Source organism: Siniperca chuatsi, linkage group LG15 (genome assembly GCF_020085105.1).
Source record: "Siniperca chuatsi isolate FFG_IHB_CAS linkage group LG15, ASM2008510v1, whole genome shotgun sequence".
NCBI lineage: Eukaryota > Metazoa > Chordata > Actinopteri > Centrarchiformes > Sinipercidae > Siniperca > Siniperca chuatsi.
The window spans coordinates 21,282,335-21,298,972 of NC_058056.1; the positions used below are offsets into that span (position 1 = coordinate 21,282,335).

General features: G+C 40.5%; 1 protein-coding gene across 3 annotated transcripts; it reads left to right on the forward strand.

Annotated features, from left to right (window-relative positions):
* Window positions 1-6,118: 6,118 nt before the first annotated feature.
* LOC122862369 (piggyBac transposable element-derived protein 3-like) lies at window positions 6,119-14,583 on the forward strand. Of its 3 annotated transcripts, none has more exons than XM_044167826.1 (6): window positions 6,119-6,242; window positions 7,141-7,188; window positions 7,317-7,383; window positions 10,667-10,806; window positions 10,902-12,768; window positions 12,957-14,583. In XM_044167826.1, exons 5-6 carry the CDS (start codon window positions 11,128-11,130, stop codon window positions 13,386-13,388), a joined length of 2,073 nt encoding a protein of 690 aa, XP_044023761.1. In that variant the 5' UTR covers window positions 6,119-6,242; window positions 7,141-7,188; window positions 7,317-7,383; window positions 10,667-10,806; window positions 10,902-11,127; the 3' UTR covers window positions 13,389-14,583. The 3 variants fall into 3 exon arrangements, with proteins under 3 accessions (XP_044023761.1, XP_044023762.1, XP_044023763.1); XM_044167827.1 differs by having other exon boundaries at window positions 10,667-10,766; XM_044167828.1 differs by lacking the exon at window positions 7,317-7,383 and having other exon boundaries at window positions 10,667-10,766.
* The last annotated feature ends 2,055 nt before the right edge of the window (window positions 14,584-16,638 follow it).

Sequence of the window (16,638 nt, forward strand, 5' to 3'; positions counted from 1 at the left end):
GCAGCAAGAATGTCTGTACCAAATTGAATGGCAGTCAGTCCAATAGTTGACAAAATATTTCACTCAGGACCAAAGTGTTGGACCTCTGCTCTACATTGCTATCTCTAGAGCTACACCACTTGCTTGGCTAAAAAATAAGCTATCCAAAGGGAACAGTTACATGTTTACTGAATAAGTGGTTTAAGTTACATTTCCCCTGGCTCCACTGGGAGGATTCTGATGGATTTAACATCTTATAACATCCCACGTATTGCAAAATGATATTGGGTACTGCCACAGTTAAGTCAAAGGTATAAGATAGAGTTAAGTTCAGGTAATGTTTTTCAGGTTTGTGAGTCACAAAACATTTCTTAAGTGTCAGATTTTCTAAAAACATACTAATGTTTAAATGGTTTAAAGAAGTTCTGGCTTTAAAATCATTTCCAGTGATAATACTAGCCATAAGTTTATGTACACTTTTGAGATACATAATACATTTTTATACCCTGTTTAGAATACACCACTGCAAATAATCCTCATATATTTACATCCAAGACACATGCTCAAATGACTGTACAACATACACACCCATGGCACAAGGCTGGTCGGCCCCAGGGTGGGGAAGAGTCTCAGGTAGATTGAGTGTCTGTTTTTCTTTGCTTCCACATTCATTACATCTATAACCAGGTCATAACCTAGTTGATTTCTTTATGAAATATTGCACTGCAGGGGAGTACATGTGAAGAGTATAGAGTGGCAGGGTGTGGAAACCCGCCGTCACACAGGGGACATTGCAGCTCCTCTGATTCAAACCTGAGAGTGGGCAAGTTGTCTTTTTATGTGAAGTATACACATTAGGGTCTATGTAATTACAGAACGAGTGTGGTGTATGATTTGAGTCATCACAGAGAGAGTGAATGAAGTGTGCATGGTGTTACTGTAGTGTGGGAAAGAGGTGGGTGTAAGGGGTCAATATTGGGAGGGTTGTTTTGTACACCACCAGGGGGCAGTAGAATAGTTCCCACAGGACATGTGGGGCTTTACTGTCAGGATGCAGGTCACACTCTAGTTATCTCCCGTTTCCTTCTCTTTCTTTGTCTATTTTTCTGTCTATCTTTGCTTTTCCTTCCTCTCATCTTGTTTTCTCCAGTCCTACTCACCCTCCCTCTTTCTATTCACTTCCTACTTTCCCATTTTCAGTCTCTAAGCACAGACAGTTTGCTCGCACAGTTGAGTTATTTTTAAGTACAAACACCTTCCGAGTTCTCCACTACTAACCAAATTACTGTGTATATTTGTGGGCCCACTCATAAGAGATGTGAGGTCGGCATGTTTCGTAGGTGGGATGGAAGAAGTGAGTTGGGTACATTGGGTGGGAGGAAGGGATAAATCAAACGAAGGGGTGAAAGATGCACCGGAGAGGATGTGCTCTATTTGGTGGGAGCAAGTGTGGGTTGTAGGTGAAGTGGTCTTCACATTGGGCTGACTTTGAAACACAAGCAGGGCCGGCCCTAAGCATAGGCTGTCTAGGCGGTCGCCTAGGGCGCCACCTTGTGGAGAGGGCGCCACTCCGCCAAGAAAAAGAAAATGAAGAAGAAAATCCAGATATTACTATTATTATTTTAAATAAAATTATGGATGTCCCACGATCCGATTTTTTTTCTGTGGCCTGAGCTGCCGCCGATCCACTAAGCGACGGCAGAGAGAGACAATGTCTGCCTCGACCCAGGTCGAAAGCATGATTGTTATGTATTAAGTTCAATAACTTTGCCCAGGTGCTGCGGTTGTCACAGTCATGTTGGGAATAAACTATTTGCTGTTGTTAACCTGTTATTATCTGTTTCCCGCTCTCTGACTTGATAAATTACAATTAGCAATGAAACAGACATGAAACAATTTTATGTATACAATAAGCCAGGGTTATAGTTTTAAATTAAAATATACTATGAGATATTATAAAAATGTGTGTATTTGGAACTGAAAGACAAAGTTTTGCAGTGTTTGTGGGATTGACTTAGGCCAGTGATTTAATTAATTGAATGCAATTCTATTCAATTCAGTTTTATTTATAATATATTTGGATATATAAATCACCAAATCATAACAGAAGTTATCTCAGGGTACTTTTTATATAGAGCAGGTCTAGTTGGAAGGACCGTAACGGCCATAATCAAAAATAAATAAAGAAATACTGCATAAATGACTCAATAAATAAATTAATATGCCATTAAATGCACCAAACATTATATTAAAATAAATGTAAGCATTCATTAATTGATAAAATGTGACATAAATTGATATTTCTGTTTTAATTTGCTTCTGTATTTATTTACCTTTGTATTAATTCGCCTATTTATTTACTTTCCCTTTTAATTTTCCATTTTATTTATTTATTATTTCCCTTTGCATTTCCCCCCTATTTATTTCCCCAAACTTATTTATTTATGTATTTTCTGTTTCATTATGCAAATGAGGGGGCTGTCATTCAAAGTGTGTCGTGGGTACGAATATGCGCAGTAGTGTTTCTCCCGCTGGCCCCGCCCACGAGTTCCCGCTCGGAGAATAGACTTTACATTTTGATTGGTTACAGATTTGTAAATTGCTTTTCTCGGCTAGAGAAAAGTTTTACAAATATAAAACCTCCATGGATCAAAAATTCATAATAGAAAGAGTCACAATTGACCTTTGTTGCAGTTTGAGGTGTCCTGTCAACAGTTTAACAGACGTCTCTTTTGTAATGGTGGCCCAAGGGGAAAATGCTTTTTGGGCCTCAGGCTTTTTCTTTGAAATACCGTGAGTGGCCACTGGAAAAATTTGTCTGCAAGGCTCATCGTAGATCCAGATCCTGCAGCTTCGGAGGCATAAAATACCTGCTGAACGTGACAGAAGGAGAGAGGAGAGAGACGAGAAAGCCTGATTGAAAGTGGGTTTTACGCAAATCTAGTGTATATGCATGCACTTATACTTATTTTGGCTAACATCTATCTATTACATAATTTTTTTAGATGTGCTTACTGGGACAGCCGCATCCCAACATTGCACAACCCAGCAACTCTGCTACTGGGGAAGGGAGTAAAAGTATAGACATTTAGATAGATATTTCATTTAGATAGATATTTCATCTTTTGCTACTCCATCACTGCCTGCAGCTGGTGAGTTTAATCAAGTTGGTTTGTTTATTGTGAAATTGAGTTGAGTTATTATTATATTGGTATTTATTACCAATAATGTGTTATATTTCTGAGCAACAAACACAATGGGTATATAACTATGTGCACGCATGTCTGTCTTTGCCTGCAGGTACACACATTTTACCACCAGCCCCATGTTCACCCTCTACAGTAGCTCCAGATGGAGAGACATCCACCTCTACACTATGTAGAGCTAGAGCACAGCCTGCAACAAGTGAGTCCACTAAGGCAGCCCCTACTGACCCTGCTCATTGGCCAGCCCTGTCAGATAAGGTGAGAACAGAGTTTGTCAGCAGAGGATTTTACTTTTACTTTTACTAACTAAAGAAACTAATAAATTGGTAAACAATGAAGAGAAGCTAGCTAATGTATTCAGAGAAAAACAATAACCTGTACTAATTTTGCTGCAAGCTCTTCTCCCAGAAAAATTACAAACTGATCGCCGCAGGACTTGACGACTGGAAAAACTGTAATACTTAAAGGGATAGTTTTTTTGAAGTGGAACTGTGTGAGGCACTTATCCATACTCAGTGTATTACATGCAGCAGATGGCTGTCGGCACGTCCCCAGTTTGGAGAAGCGAGTTGTACAGGGTCAGCTGCAAAACATATTTTAGCCACCTAAAAGAAGACCCACTGAAAAAAATCAATATCAGTTCAAGTGTATGCTATATTTTCAATATATTCAGTGCTTTAACTTCCCATCAGATAGCCATTTCTTTTGGAACTACATTTTCTCAACCATAGTACTTCCGTATTCCTACACATCAGAAAGTGCTGTTGTGAGATCAGACTGAAATCAAACTTCACTTTTCTAAAGATTTAAAAGATGATGGGTGCTTGTGTTTTTCCGGACTATTCAAACAAAGACGTGTTCTGGTCATCATATAGATTTCATCGTGTTCCTTTGAATGATATTGGGCTTAGAAAGCCGTGGCTAGTTGCACTGAATCTAGACATAGACACTCCCCGTGCAGCATTGAGATGTTTGCACTGGTCACTTCTCTGAAGAGGATTATTTAAAACCATGGCCAAATAATCCAGATAAACACTTGCTGAAGAGCACTGCTCATTTAAACTTTTTTCATTTGTTGTCTCTTTCATAAACCACTGAAAGTCTGACCCAAACAGCTGATCTCCAGTGGCGTTATACAGTGCGTGGCCAAGTTGTGCTTATGCATAGGAATACGGAAGTTCTACAGTTGAGAAAATGTAGTTCCAAACGAAATGACTGACAGCAAGGTAAAATGCTGAAAATATTCAAAATATAGTGTACACTTGAAGTGATATGGTCTTCCTCAAGCACTTCCAGACTCACACCAACTCCTCACTGGAGTCAAAAGTTCTGCTAATTCTGGGCAATCTTTCCTCTCACTTTTCTGTGGAAGGGATTGATTTTGCAGGAGCCATGGGATCATCCTCCTCTCATTCCCCCCACACTGTTCCCATAAGCTGCAGCCCTTAGATCGCAGTGTATATGGGCCACTGAAGAGGCTCAACTGCTGTGACAGCTGGATGAAAGCTCATCCAGGAGTCACAATGACCATTTATGATCTGCCAAGCATTGTGGAGACAGCCCTTCCCCTGGCTGTATTGCCATCAAATTTTCAGGCAGGGTTCGTATTCACTGGAATTTGGTGTTTTAATAGAGATATTTTCAGTGACAGCGACTTTGCACCATCTCTAGTCACAGACCGCCCAATGCCAGCAGTGACATCAGAGGTTCCATCTTCCACTGCAGCTGCAGTGAATGCTGTTGTATGCTACAGCTCCAACACCCACTGTGGCAACGGGGGCATCCTCCACGCCGCTTGCAGCATCTACCCCTGTTACACCATGTGTGGTGCCTGAACCTGATCATCCTCTGCTATCGATATGACCTTTTCACCTGGGTCCATCCGTCCGGCTACATCCAAAAGCTGGACCAAGAAAGCAGACCACAAAGGGGAGGAAAGAGAAACTGCTGTCCTTACAGATACTCCCATGAAACAACAACTTGAGGCTGAGGAAAGCAGGTCTAAAGCTAAGAGAAAAATGAATTTCAGCGTCCAAAAAAATAATCTCTCATCTGATGAAGATGAATTCTGCATTGTGTACCTGGAAAGCTACTCCAGGTCAAGGGAGGTCTGGCTCCAGTGCTGGTCCTCTAAAGCCTGAATAGTCACAATAATGTGAATGATAATCTTTTTCATTTTGATTATTTGATTGATTAATTATTAATATTTTAGACATATTACAACTGTCCCTGGTATGCAGTGTTGGAAGAAGAAGAAGTTGAACTACAGCCCTAGGGAGAAATCTAATTTCGTTAACTAAAGATAAGAAAAAGTTGTTTTAACTGTTTTGTAAAAAAAAAGAGATCAAATTGACAATGTACATGTGATCCGAAATTATAGCAAAATATAATACAAAAGTCACATGCTAGCAAAAAAGTAACTCAATTAAGTTTATTGCAAAAAGTGCCCACTTGTTCACAGGTCATTCATAAACCAAAAAAATAAAATACCCCACTATTAATGGGAAAGTGCGGCTTTTACAGTAGAGAAGCAATGGTATAATAAATTAAAAAATCCTTTCCTTTTAAATTGTTTTTAGTTTCAGTAGTTAACCAAAAAATGGAAAAAAAAAAGTAACTGAACTACTTGAATCACTATGCAAATAAGAATGTAGTTGAACTACCAGCAAGCTACTACAAAATTTAGTTAAACTACTAGTTTAATTTCTCCCCAACACTGCACAACCTTCCCTGTACACAGTTGTTACAGTGGAGTGACTGCATTTAAATCAATTTTGCAACCTGTACATATTTCATAAAACCACTTGACTGTCAACATTGTTTAAGTAGTTGACACATTGAAGCTTATAATATAGCAAGTTGGCTATCCCAGTGTAAATGGTTTTTGATTTATTGGGAAGGAATTTGGGGGCGAGGGGGCATCTTGATCAGATTACAGCCTCGGGCTCCAGAAATGCTAGGGCCGGCCCTGCCCGTGACAACAATAACGGTAGTCAAAGAAGAAGAGGAGGAAGAAGAAGGAGGTAACGGCAGTCGGTTTTACGGTGAAGGAATGAGGTAATACTTAGTGTTCATCTATGAAGAAATTAGAACAATCAGAAAAGTGACAGTAAGTGTAAGTAAGGCTAGTGGAGTTTGTTTAGTTTTCAGTGGAGTTTGCTAGATAGCAACAAACAAAGGACCTTTAGCCACGTTTGCTCACTATGTCATGCATGCTGAAAGATATCATATGCAGTCAATGAGCATGATGTACATCACCTAATAAAGGCTGAACAAACTGATGCAAATATTGTGAAACTAAGGCAAAGGCAGATTTGTGTTCACGTCGGGGAGGTAACGTTAGCAAGCAAGCTAATCAACACAGTCTAGACGAGAAGCTGTGAGGATGGGAGTAGGGGTGCAGAAAAACAGAATGGCCGCAGATTGCAAAGTTGTTTTGTTGAAGAGTGTTTGGTTCAGTAATATTAACTTGTGTTGGATTGTGTGAGGGACAGACAAAGCTGACTAAACCCAAATATTCAGCTACCAACATCACTGAAACGGCTCATTCTGCAGAAAAACATGTCCAAATTTCATGCAAGAGCAACGTACCAAAGCATCCAATTTTAATAAGCACTGAAATCACTTGCTCCATTAGCCCCAAACAAAAGCCACATTAGTCAGCAATGCAGTGATCATTCATTCAAAGCTCAGTAGACTACCCGAGTGTTTGCACTTTCACCACACGTTCAAACTGAAGCTCAGAGAAAAGGACATTTGTGTTTAATCAGCATTACTGGGTAAACACTGAATATCTTGGATTGTTGGTAACACTAAATGTGTGTCTTCACAGAGTATAAGTGACACATGGGTGAATATCATCTTTATATGTATATCCTCTACCTAGGAGCCAATTTCAACCCTTAAAGAAAGCTTCCATTGACATAATTACTGATCACTTTGAATCTTATTTCAGAAATCTATTGGGAAACGTTAAGGGGCATGCAGGAGTTTGAAACAGACAGTAAGTGAAAAACAACACACATCCACTCAAATCTTCAGTGTTATGTTGTACACCATTATTAAAAATTATGACTATTAAAGGTGGGGTATGCAATTCTAATCCAATACACGTCTTTTTGTCAATTTCAGGGGATGGGAAATAAACAAAGTGACTCGGACTAACACAACACTATTCCAGCCATGATTTGTGTGTCAGGTAACGTTAAATGACCCGCCCACGGACATTCAGCTTACTTTCTAGTTTGCCAAGATATGCTGTTGTTGTGATGTTAGCTATAGTAGCAGCAGAGTTGTGAGTATCGCTGTCAGGAGCTGGTGTGCTGGCTCTGGGAAACGTCTCGTCCTCTCTGGCTGTTAGCTTCACAGCAGCAACTGTAGCACAGTTTGCTAACACACAGCCTAGCTAACGCTAGTTACATTACTTGCTGTGTTGTTGTTCGCTCTATATCATGGTATTTGTCATGGTATTGGATTTCTTCAGAGTCACATACCCCACCTTCAAAAGAAAAAACGTAGTAGTTAAGTCAATCTGAATGTTGTAGGAGACACTTGAAGTGAAAGGGTGAGAAAGGGTGGAATCACCAGTCAAGTCAGTTTTATTTATATAGCTCAATATAACAAATCCCAATTTGCCTCAAGGGTCTTTACAATATGTACAGCATACGACACCCTCCATCCTTCGACCCTCGATTCAGATAAGGAAAAACTCCCCCGAAAAACACAACATGGAAAAAAAATGGAAGAAACCTCAGGAAGAGCAACAGAGGAAAGATCCCTCTCCAAGGATGGACAAACATGCAGTAGATGTCGTGTGTACAGAATAGATTCACAACAGAAAGTCATACATGACAATATACAGTTGTGATGACAAAATGTAGATTGTAAAATGTAAGTGAAGAGGATGGATCCAGGAGGACAACTGAGCAGGTTCAGGTGTCGCCCTCTAAGTAGGATCTGAGCCACACCACCTCCTCTCCACCATAGAGACCTGGAAAGAGGACAGGCCACACAAACACATTAGAGGGCAACAGCATTCACACAGAGAGGAGAAACAAACAAACACACAGAGGGAGCGAGAGCTATGATAACATGCAAACTGGGGGCATGCACAGCTTGACAGCTTTAAGGGTACAGAAACAAAAACAGCAGAGGAAATTGAGAGACATCCAGAGAAATCCAGTCAATATCAAAAAGTTTGCTGCCCGGTAGTTGAATTCTCGTTGGAAAGGTTAAACATGGACTTTAAATACTAATATTAATAGTTTCATTGAAACTGACACCAACCTGCTGGAACTAAAGTGGTAACAGGTACGAGGCCTGAAGTATGGAAGGAGAAGTACTAATTGGACGTTAAAGGGACAGTTCTCCCAAAAATCAAAAATACATCTTTTTCCTCTTACCTGTAGTGCTGTTTATCTATCTAGATTGTTTTGGTGTGAGTTGCCAAGTTTCTGTGATATTGAGCGTAGAGATATCTGCCTTTTTTGAATACAATGTGCCAAAAAAAAGCAATGTCTCTTTCCAGAAATTATGACCCAGTTACTCAAGATAGTCCACAAATTTGTTGTGAGCAGTTTCATGTAGGAACAATTTTCTTTCTACTGATTAGTTTTTTGATTTTGGGGTGAACTGTCCCTTTTTAAAGCAAACAGATGCGTTTTCAGCTTAGATTTAAAGGCCTCAACAGAGTCAGACTGTCTGATGTTAGCAGGAAGATTATTCCAGAGAAAAGCGTCATGATAGGAAAAAGCCCTGCAGCCATCTGACTTCTTTTTAACTCTGGGGACACACAGGAGCCCAGTATTCTGAGAGCGGAGAGCACAGGATGGTTTATTATATATGTATATTATAATTTTAGCTAGGCCTATGTTGCGTAAGTGGAAAAAAGCACTCTTGGTGAATTCTTAAATGTGCTGATCAAAAGAGAGGGTAGGATCAAGCATAACACCAAGATTTTTGGCTGTCAAACTTTGAGAGATCACACAGTTGTCAGGAGTTACTTTTACTTGATAAAAATGGTGTCTGTGTTGAGCAGGGCCAATGACCAGCATCTCAGTTTTATTGGAATTTAGAAGCAGGAAATTGCGTGACATCCAGGATTTCATAGCAGACAAGCAGGCCTCTAGATTTGTAATTTGAGCATCATCATCTGCCTTTACAGGCACATACAGCTGAGTATCATCAGCGTAGCAGTGGAAAAACTTTAATTTGGCCAAGAGGTGAAATATATAAAGAAAAAAACAGAGCCAAGAACAGAGCCCTGAGGTACTCATAATGTAATGTTATTAGAAACACACTGTGTTCTTCCAGAAAGATATGATTTACCATGTGATAACCAGGCCAGAGACGCCAAAGTAGTTTTCGAGGCAATCTAGGAGTAGGCCTCTGCCATGATCAATGGTATCAAAAGCCGCACGGAGATCCAGTAATAGAAGTACTGAAGTGGAATTTAAATCAATGGTAAGCAAAATGTCATTTACCACTTTAGTCAGTGCATTTTCAGTGGAATGAAAGGCAGAGTGAAAAGGTTAAAAAAGATTGCTGTCACATATGAGCCGAAAGTTGCTGAGACATAACTCATTCTAATAGTTTTGAAAAGAATGGAAGGTTAGAGACTGGTATATATTATTGAGAGATCCTGGATCAAGGTGTGTTTTCTTAAGTAGTGGTTTAACCACAGCAGTCTTACAAGTAGTTGGGACAGTGCCAGTTGTAAGTGACAAATTAACAATATTCAGCATTGTGGGTCCCAGAGATGGGCAGAGATCTTTAAAAAGTTTAGCTGGAAAAGGGTCTAGGAGACAGGTAGTTAGTTTTGATGCTAAAACTAGTTTAATGTTCAATGTTGAGAGAGAGAGAGAGAGAGAGAGAGAGAGAATTTGTAAGAACTGAGAGAGAATTTGTAAGAACTGAGACTAGTTGGGATTCAGCATGTGAATATTGTACAACCGACTCACCAGTTATTTTCTACCAAAGAGGACACCAATTAATGAACAGAGAAATACATCAGGAGAACTGGTGATAAAAACAGAGCAACAGGGAAGTTAAAAGGTGCAAGGCAAAGATGACCAGGGAGATAATGACATGGAAGAGGGAGAGCATCACAGGTGATGAGGTGGAAGAGGGAGCGTTAAGAGAGCGCGAGAGAAATCAAGACATGCAGAGCTCAGACAGCGAAAGGGAAATGAGAGTGCCTGAGTTATCATGAGTTATCTCCAGTCCAGCTGGTCCACATGGTATAAACATTGTTACTATATAGTATTTTACATCTGAAAAAGAAGCACAGATCACACAAATGGATATTTCCCAAAATGTAAGAGACATGGCTTAGCCTCAATCTAGTAAATATGTTATTCAATTTAATAAATATATTTGCCTTAAACAGATTTCTAGTAAAAGACTGCTTCAAAGTGTATTATGAGTTAATATATTGTATAATCAGGTTTATTTCAGTTTGAATCTTTTCCCCCCTATTCTAGACATATTCAAGTCCAGGTGTGATGGGCAAGCTCAGTTGAAACTGAAAAGTTTCCCCAAGACCCTACAGGGAGGAGCCAGAAGAAGCTTTCGAACAGAGTGGTACAGTGGAGCCACTTTTTGATATATTATAGCTGTGGAAGTAAGGGATAGAAAATTAATGTAGATATTTCTATTAAGTGCTGATTTTATTGCGATTAAATCAGCATATATATGTTTTTCTGCCACCCCTTAAAGTCTCCATGCCCATATTTCTCTGGATCCACCCCTGCCTTCAAGACAAAAAGAACATCAGGAATCTTGCAGCACCGCAAAAATGTAGCTGCAGTGAAAAACAACCAAAGTCTGGCTTTGTTAGGATTAGTACATTTGAGACCATCGGTCAGTTTATGCAGCTGCTGTTGGAGCCAAAACTATAACTATTTATAGCTTGGGGGGGGTTGGTCAGTTCATACCTGGCAAGATGGAGAAACAGCTTAAAGTTGACAGCAAGCAGGACTTGGATGAGAAAGCCTCCGAATCTACGCAAGAAGCTGTGGAGCGAATCATGCAGCCTGCTAACAGCAAGCAGGACTCGGATGAGAAAGCCTCCAAAACTACGCAAGAAGCTGTGGAGGGAATCATGCAGCCTGCTAACAGCAAGCAGGACTCGGATGAGTCGGCCTCCGAAACTACTCAAGAAGCTGTGGAGCGAATCATGCAGCCTGCTAACAGCAAGCAGGACTCGGATGAGTCGGCCTCCGAAACTACTCAAGAAGCTGTGGAGCGAATCATGCAGCCTGCTAACAGCAAGCAGGACTCGGATGAGAAAGCCTCCGAAACTGCACAAGAAGTTGTGGAGGGAATCATGCAGCCTGCTAACAGCAAGCAGGACTCGGATGAGTCGGCCTCCGAAACTGAGGACGACTCAAACACAGATGATGACGTCGAGTTCACGCTGGTGGCTGATGAGTCTGATGACTCTGATGACTCTGATTCACACGATGACTCCAATTTGAGTGGGGAGGACATGGAGGAGGCAATGGATCCTTCTGATCACAAATGGAAATCAAAGAATGGGCAAATTGTCTGGTCTCCCACTCACACTGAGATGCTGCGCTACATTCCAGTTCCCTGTGTGAACCCCGGACCCACACGGTACGCCATCTCCCGTATCAGCACTCTGAAGTCCTGCTTCGATCTCTTCCTGACGGAAGAGATCATCACGTGTGTTTTGGATATGACAAACCTGCAGGGGAGACGTTCCATCAAAGATTGGAAAGACATAGATGCCACTGACCTGCAGGCATACATCGGGCTGCTGATTCTGGCCGGTGTGCACAAGTCACGCAACGAGTCGACCTGCAGCCTGTGGAATGACTACACCGGACGGGCCATTTTCCGGGCCACCATGTCCCACGGCACATTCAGTCTTATAAACTCAACCGTGCGGTTCGAAGATAAGCGAACACGATCTGCGAGTCGTAAGCAGGACAGGCTGGCTGCCTTCCGGACCATCTGGGAGAAGTGGTCACATCGCCTCCCCCTTCTATTCAACACAGGCAAGGATGTCTGTGTAGATGAGCAGCTCGTCCCGTTCAGAGGCCGCTGTGGATTCCGCCAATACATACCCAGCAAACCTGCAAAATATGGGATAAAGATTTGGGTCACCTGCGACGTCGCCACATCGTATGCATGGAAGATGCAAATCTATACGGGAAAATCTGCTGGCAGTGCCCCGGAGGTGAACCAGGGAAAGAGGGTCGTCCTGGACATGACGGAAGGGCTCAAGGGGAGAACAGTGACTTGTGATAATTTTTTCACCACTTACGCACTGGCTGAGGAGCTTCTGAAAAGGAAAATTGCCCTTGTCGGTACAATTCGGAAGAACAAGCCAGAGCTTCCCCAGCAACTACTGGATATAAGGCAGAGACAGCCCCGATCCTCCCTCTTTGCCTTCACCAAGACGCACACAGTGGTGTCGTACGTACCGAGAAGGGGGAAGAATGTGACTCTCCTCAGCACCAAGCACCGCGAGCCAGCTGTGAGTGCCGAGGAGCACCAGAAGCCAAAGATAATTACTGACTACAATAGCTGCAAAGGAGGTGTCGACAACCTGGATAAGGTATGTTCCATTATGCATCAATTACGCACACTTATTTATTCTTAATAAATTTATGAGTTCATCTGATATATATTTAGTGCTTTTATTATTCAGTATTCTTGCATTTATATAAAGAATGAATTATATATTTGTGTATGATGAGGAAGAATATTTGTATTCATTTTTTCTTTGGTCTTTTTCTTTTGCAGTGTGTTGGTGCTTACAGCTGCAGGAGAAAGACATGTCGATGGCCACTGGTTCTCTTTTACAACATGCTGGACGTCTCTGTCTACAATGCATTTGTGCTGTGGAGCGCCGTGGATCCCTTCTGGAACCAGAAGAAGACCTTCAAACGGAGGCTCTTCATAGAGGAGCTGGGCAAAATGCTGGTGTCCCCACAAATGCTACGGAGACAGCGCCTCCCCCGCACACCAGCAGCCGCCACTATGGTGGTGGATCTACGGAAAGCAGGGGACAACCCAATGGAAAGCAGGGAACCAGACAGCACCAGCAACAAAAGGAGGAAGCTGTGCGAGTTCTGCACTGGAAAAAAGAAAAGAATTGCCACCACCTGCAAAAAGTGTGACAAGTATATCTGCAAAGACCATACATCCTCATACTGCAGCTGCTGCTGCACATGAACTGAACTCTAAATGTTGGCAGGTATGAGTAATAAGGAGGGGTGCTCCGGTTATATAGCCTACCTCTCGAAGCAAGATTGGTCAATACCATGAATGATAGGCCTGGCTGTAGCCTTTCGTAGACTGTATTCCACCTGACCTACACACAAAACTACAAGTTACACCACAGGAACAGAAGCAGCAACTGCGTTCAATATCTGAGCTCACAAACTATTAACCTTTATGTTTTCAAAATGTGACATGTTCAAACGTTTAGACGTTAGCTCTGACATTTTCAGTGGCAAAAATATTCACGGTGGGGAAAAGGCTGATTTATTATTGATTTATACATTATAATAAAGTTACATTGCAGTGCAGCAGCTTTGAATAAACAATTAACCTACATTGCTGCAGTCACGCTAACTGTTATCGCCTACTCCAAAGTGGCACTTGCTGGGCCTTGCGCGAGATTTGTGGTGCTGAAAGATCACATCAGAGCATATGGCCTATGTCCAAAATAAATATGTTCACATGTATGAGAGAGAAGTCAGTCACTTCTGGGTCATTGTGCTGCTAAAGTTTTTGGAATGACAAGATTTCCTAATTTCTTTTGCTCTCTAATGCGCCTTCATGTATCAGAATATTAGATAGATAGATAGATAGATAGATAGATGTGTGTCCAGTGATTATTATTATTATTATTATTTTTTTTTTTGCAAAGAAATAAGTTTGAATCAAATTGTAATTTTCCAAGTCAAACATTTTCCAGCACCTCTTTCTTCCCTTGTATTGAACACACCAAAAAACCTTGGGCTACAGTACATTATGTACAGTAAGCAGTGTTTCTGACTCCACTTGATTGATGCTGCAGTTGTGTTCCTCTTCTCAATTTGTTTGACAATGAAAGTGATTTCAATGCAATAAGAAACTGAACTGAAAGAGTCATTTCAAAATTGGCCATATTTGTGACTTGTGTTGGATTGTAGTCCAATTTTCATCTATATGTTGGCACTGACATTATTTCCTAAGTGATTAGAGTTACTCTTAAAATGCACTGATTTATACTATAGTCTTCAAAATTTTCAGCAGGGCTAAGACTAATGACCTCAGTATTTGCCACACACATACACACACATTCTCTACCTCTCACACTATTTTTTGATATGTTCAATGTTATAGAATTTTGAAAAATAAATCTTTTTCTTGTTCGAAGTGATCTTGTATCTTTGCTTTTTTTCTAGAGCAAATGCTAATCACTGACATATATGATAATCAGACAACTTCCCCCTAGCCTTTAGTATATTGAAAATATTTTCATTAAAATTTTTGTTTTTTTAATTTATGAAAATTAGTGGTATCATCGCAAAAACGGGCATTTAAAAGGTTAAATTTATGTAAATTAATGATTATTTGATAGTGATAATCAGGACTGAAGTTGGTTAAAAGATTTAACTCGGTGAAAATGGAAGATAATCTTTTTATAGCAGTTTTAGGAAGTGAACATTTTTGTCTTGTAAGGTAACAAGTGTGATTTTTTTTTTTTAAATCTGACACTGAACAAAAAAATTGCATCAAAATCGATGTTGTTGCTAATCACTGACATATCCCAGACTGAAAAAAACAGTATTTAGTATACAGAAAATATATTTTTTTGTGTTTTTTTCATAACAAACAACAGTGGCATTATGTAAATGAGTCAAAAAGATTTAACTCCGTTAAAGTGGAAAATAATATTAATATATAATATTTTTATTGCAATTTTTTGACACAGACACTTATAGTCCTTTAACGACATCAGTGAAACTTTGAAGTGAAAACCATCTGAGAAGAGTTTAGAGTGGAAATGTCTCTTTGTTGGAACTGCTAAAAACTGAAAAAAGATGGCTGAAAGTCACAAGCCAAAAAGGTTGGAAACCACTGGTGTAGTCTTAACATTATATTGTATTTTATATGATCATCATGCGTTTTTTGTTTCTCATGCAAAGTAGCTCGTAATTACAGCTGTCCGATTAATGTACTTGAGCCAAAAAAAGTACAATATTTCCCTCTGAAAAGTAGTAAAGTACATCAAAATTGTACAGATGTACAGTACTTGGCTTTCTTCCACTGGCTACCTGTTGTTTTCAGAAATCACTTTTAAAAACCCACTTTTTCAATATGGCTTTTCATTGTTTTCATTGATGTTTTGTCATTGACATTTTATTTCATTTTACTCTCTTTGTGTTTTATAATTGTTTTATTCTCTTTTTGTTTTAAATATACTCTGTTTTTATTGTAAAGCACTTTGTAACTGTGTTTTGAAAGGTGCTATATAATTATTATTACTTGAGTAAATGTACTTAGTTACTTTCCACCACTGTTTGTGTAGTTTTTGCAGGCACGTACTGGAGGGCCGTTGAGCTTTGGTGGGCAATTGCTCAAAAGCAAGTGGTGGTGTGTTTGTGTCTGGGCGGGTGGGGTTTTTTGGGGGGTGTTTGCGTCCATTCCCTGCTGGATGGTGAAATGTGCAGCACAGCAGAAATGCATTCCAAGGTGGGGGGGAGAGCTGCATGGGTTCCACGACTATCAGGTTCTTTGGCTGGGCTGCGGGTTTGGCTCCATCGTAGCTTAATGGCAGGAAAGAGGGGAGAGTGTATAGATGATTAGTAGTGAAGGGGCCAAACCAGAGAAAAATGTTTTAGCCCCAACCTTTTATTGTTTATAGATAAAACACTTTGCCAGAGCCATTAAAGGCGAGCGAAGGAGAGAAAAATCATAGCCTTGGACCATTAAGAACAAAAACTGATTCACTTTAAGAAGAAAAAGCTGCTTGTGATGTGATGTTCAGTGTGTGTTTGCATGCTGATACATGTGTGTGTATGTGTGCATCATGTGTAGCTTGGAGAAGCCTGCAGCAGGCCCTGTAGCCAGTCTGACTGCTAATGAACTTGGATCGGCGTCTGTGAGCGTTGGGGCTGAAAGGGCTCTTTCTCCAGCCACTCAGCTGTCACTAGCTGACCTACAGCTCTCTGATTATGTCACTGTCGCTTAGAAGGCTCCGCATTCATCCATCATTAGGCTACCAGTCTGGAGACCCCAATCAAACGCCCCATTAAAACCTTCTACTGGTTTCTTTCACTTTGTTCGCGGATTGCAGCTGCTGCTCTGTATCAAGAAAACCAGTGTGCCAAAATAATTCATTTCTCTCTTTTTCTCTTTCTCTTACTCTTACTCTTCGATCGAATAAAGGTGAAGTGTAGAAATGTACTCAACAACTGTTTATAAGTGATAA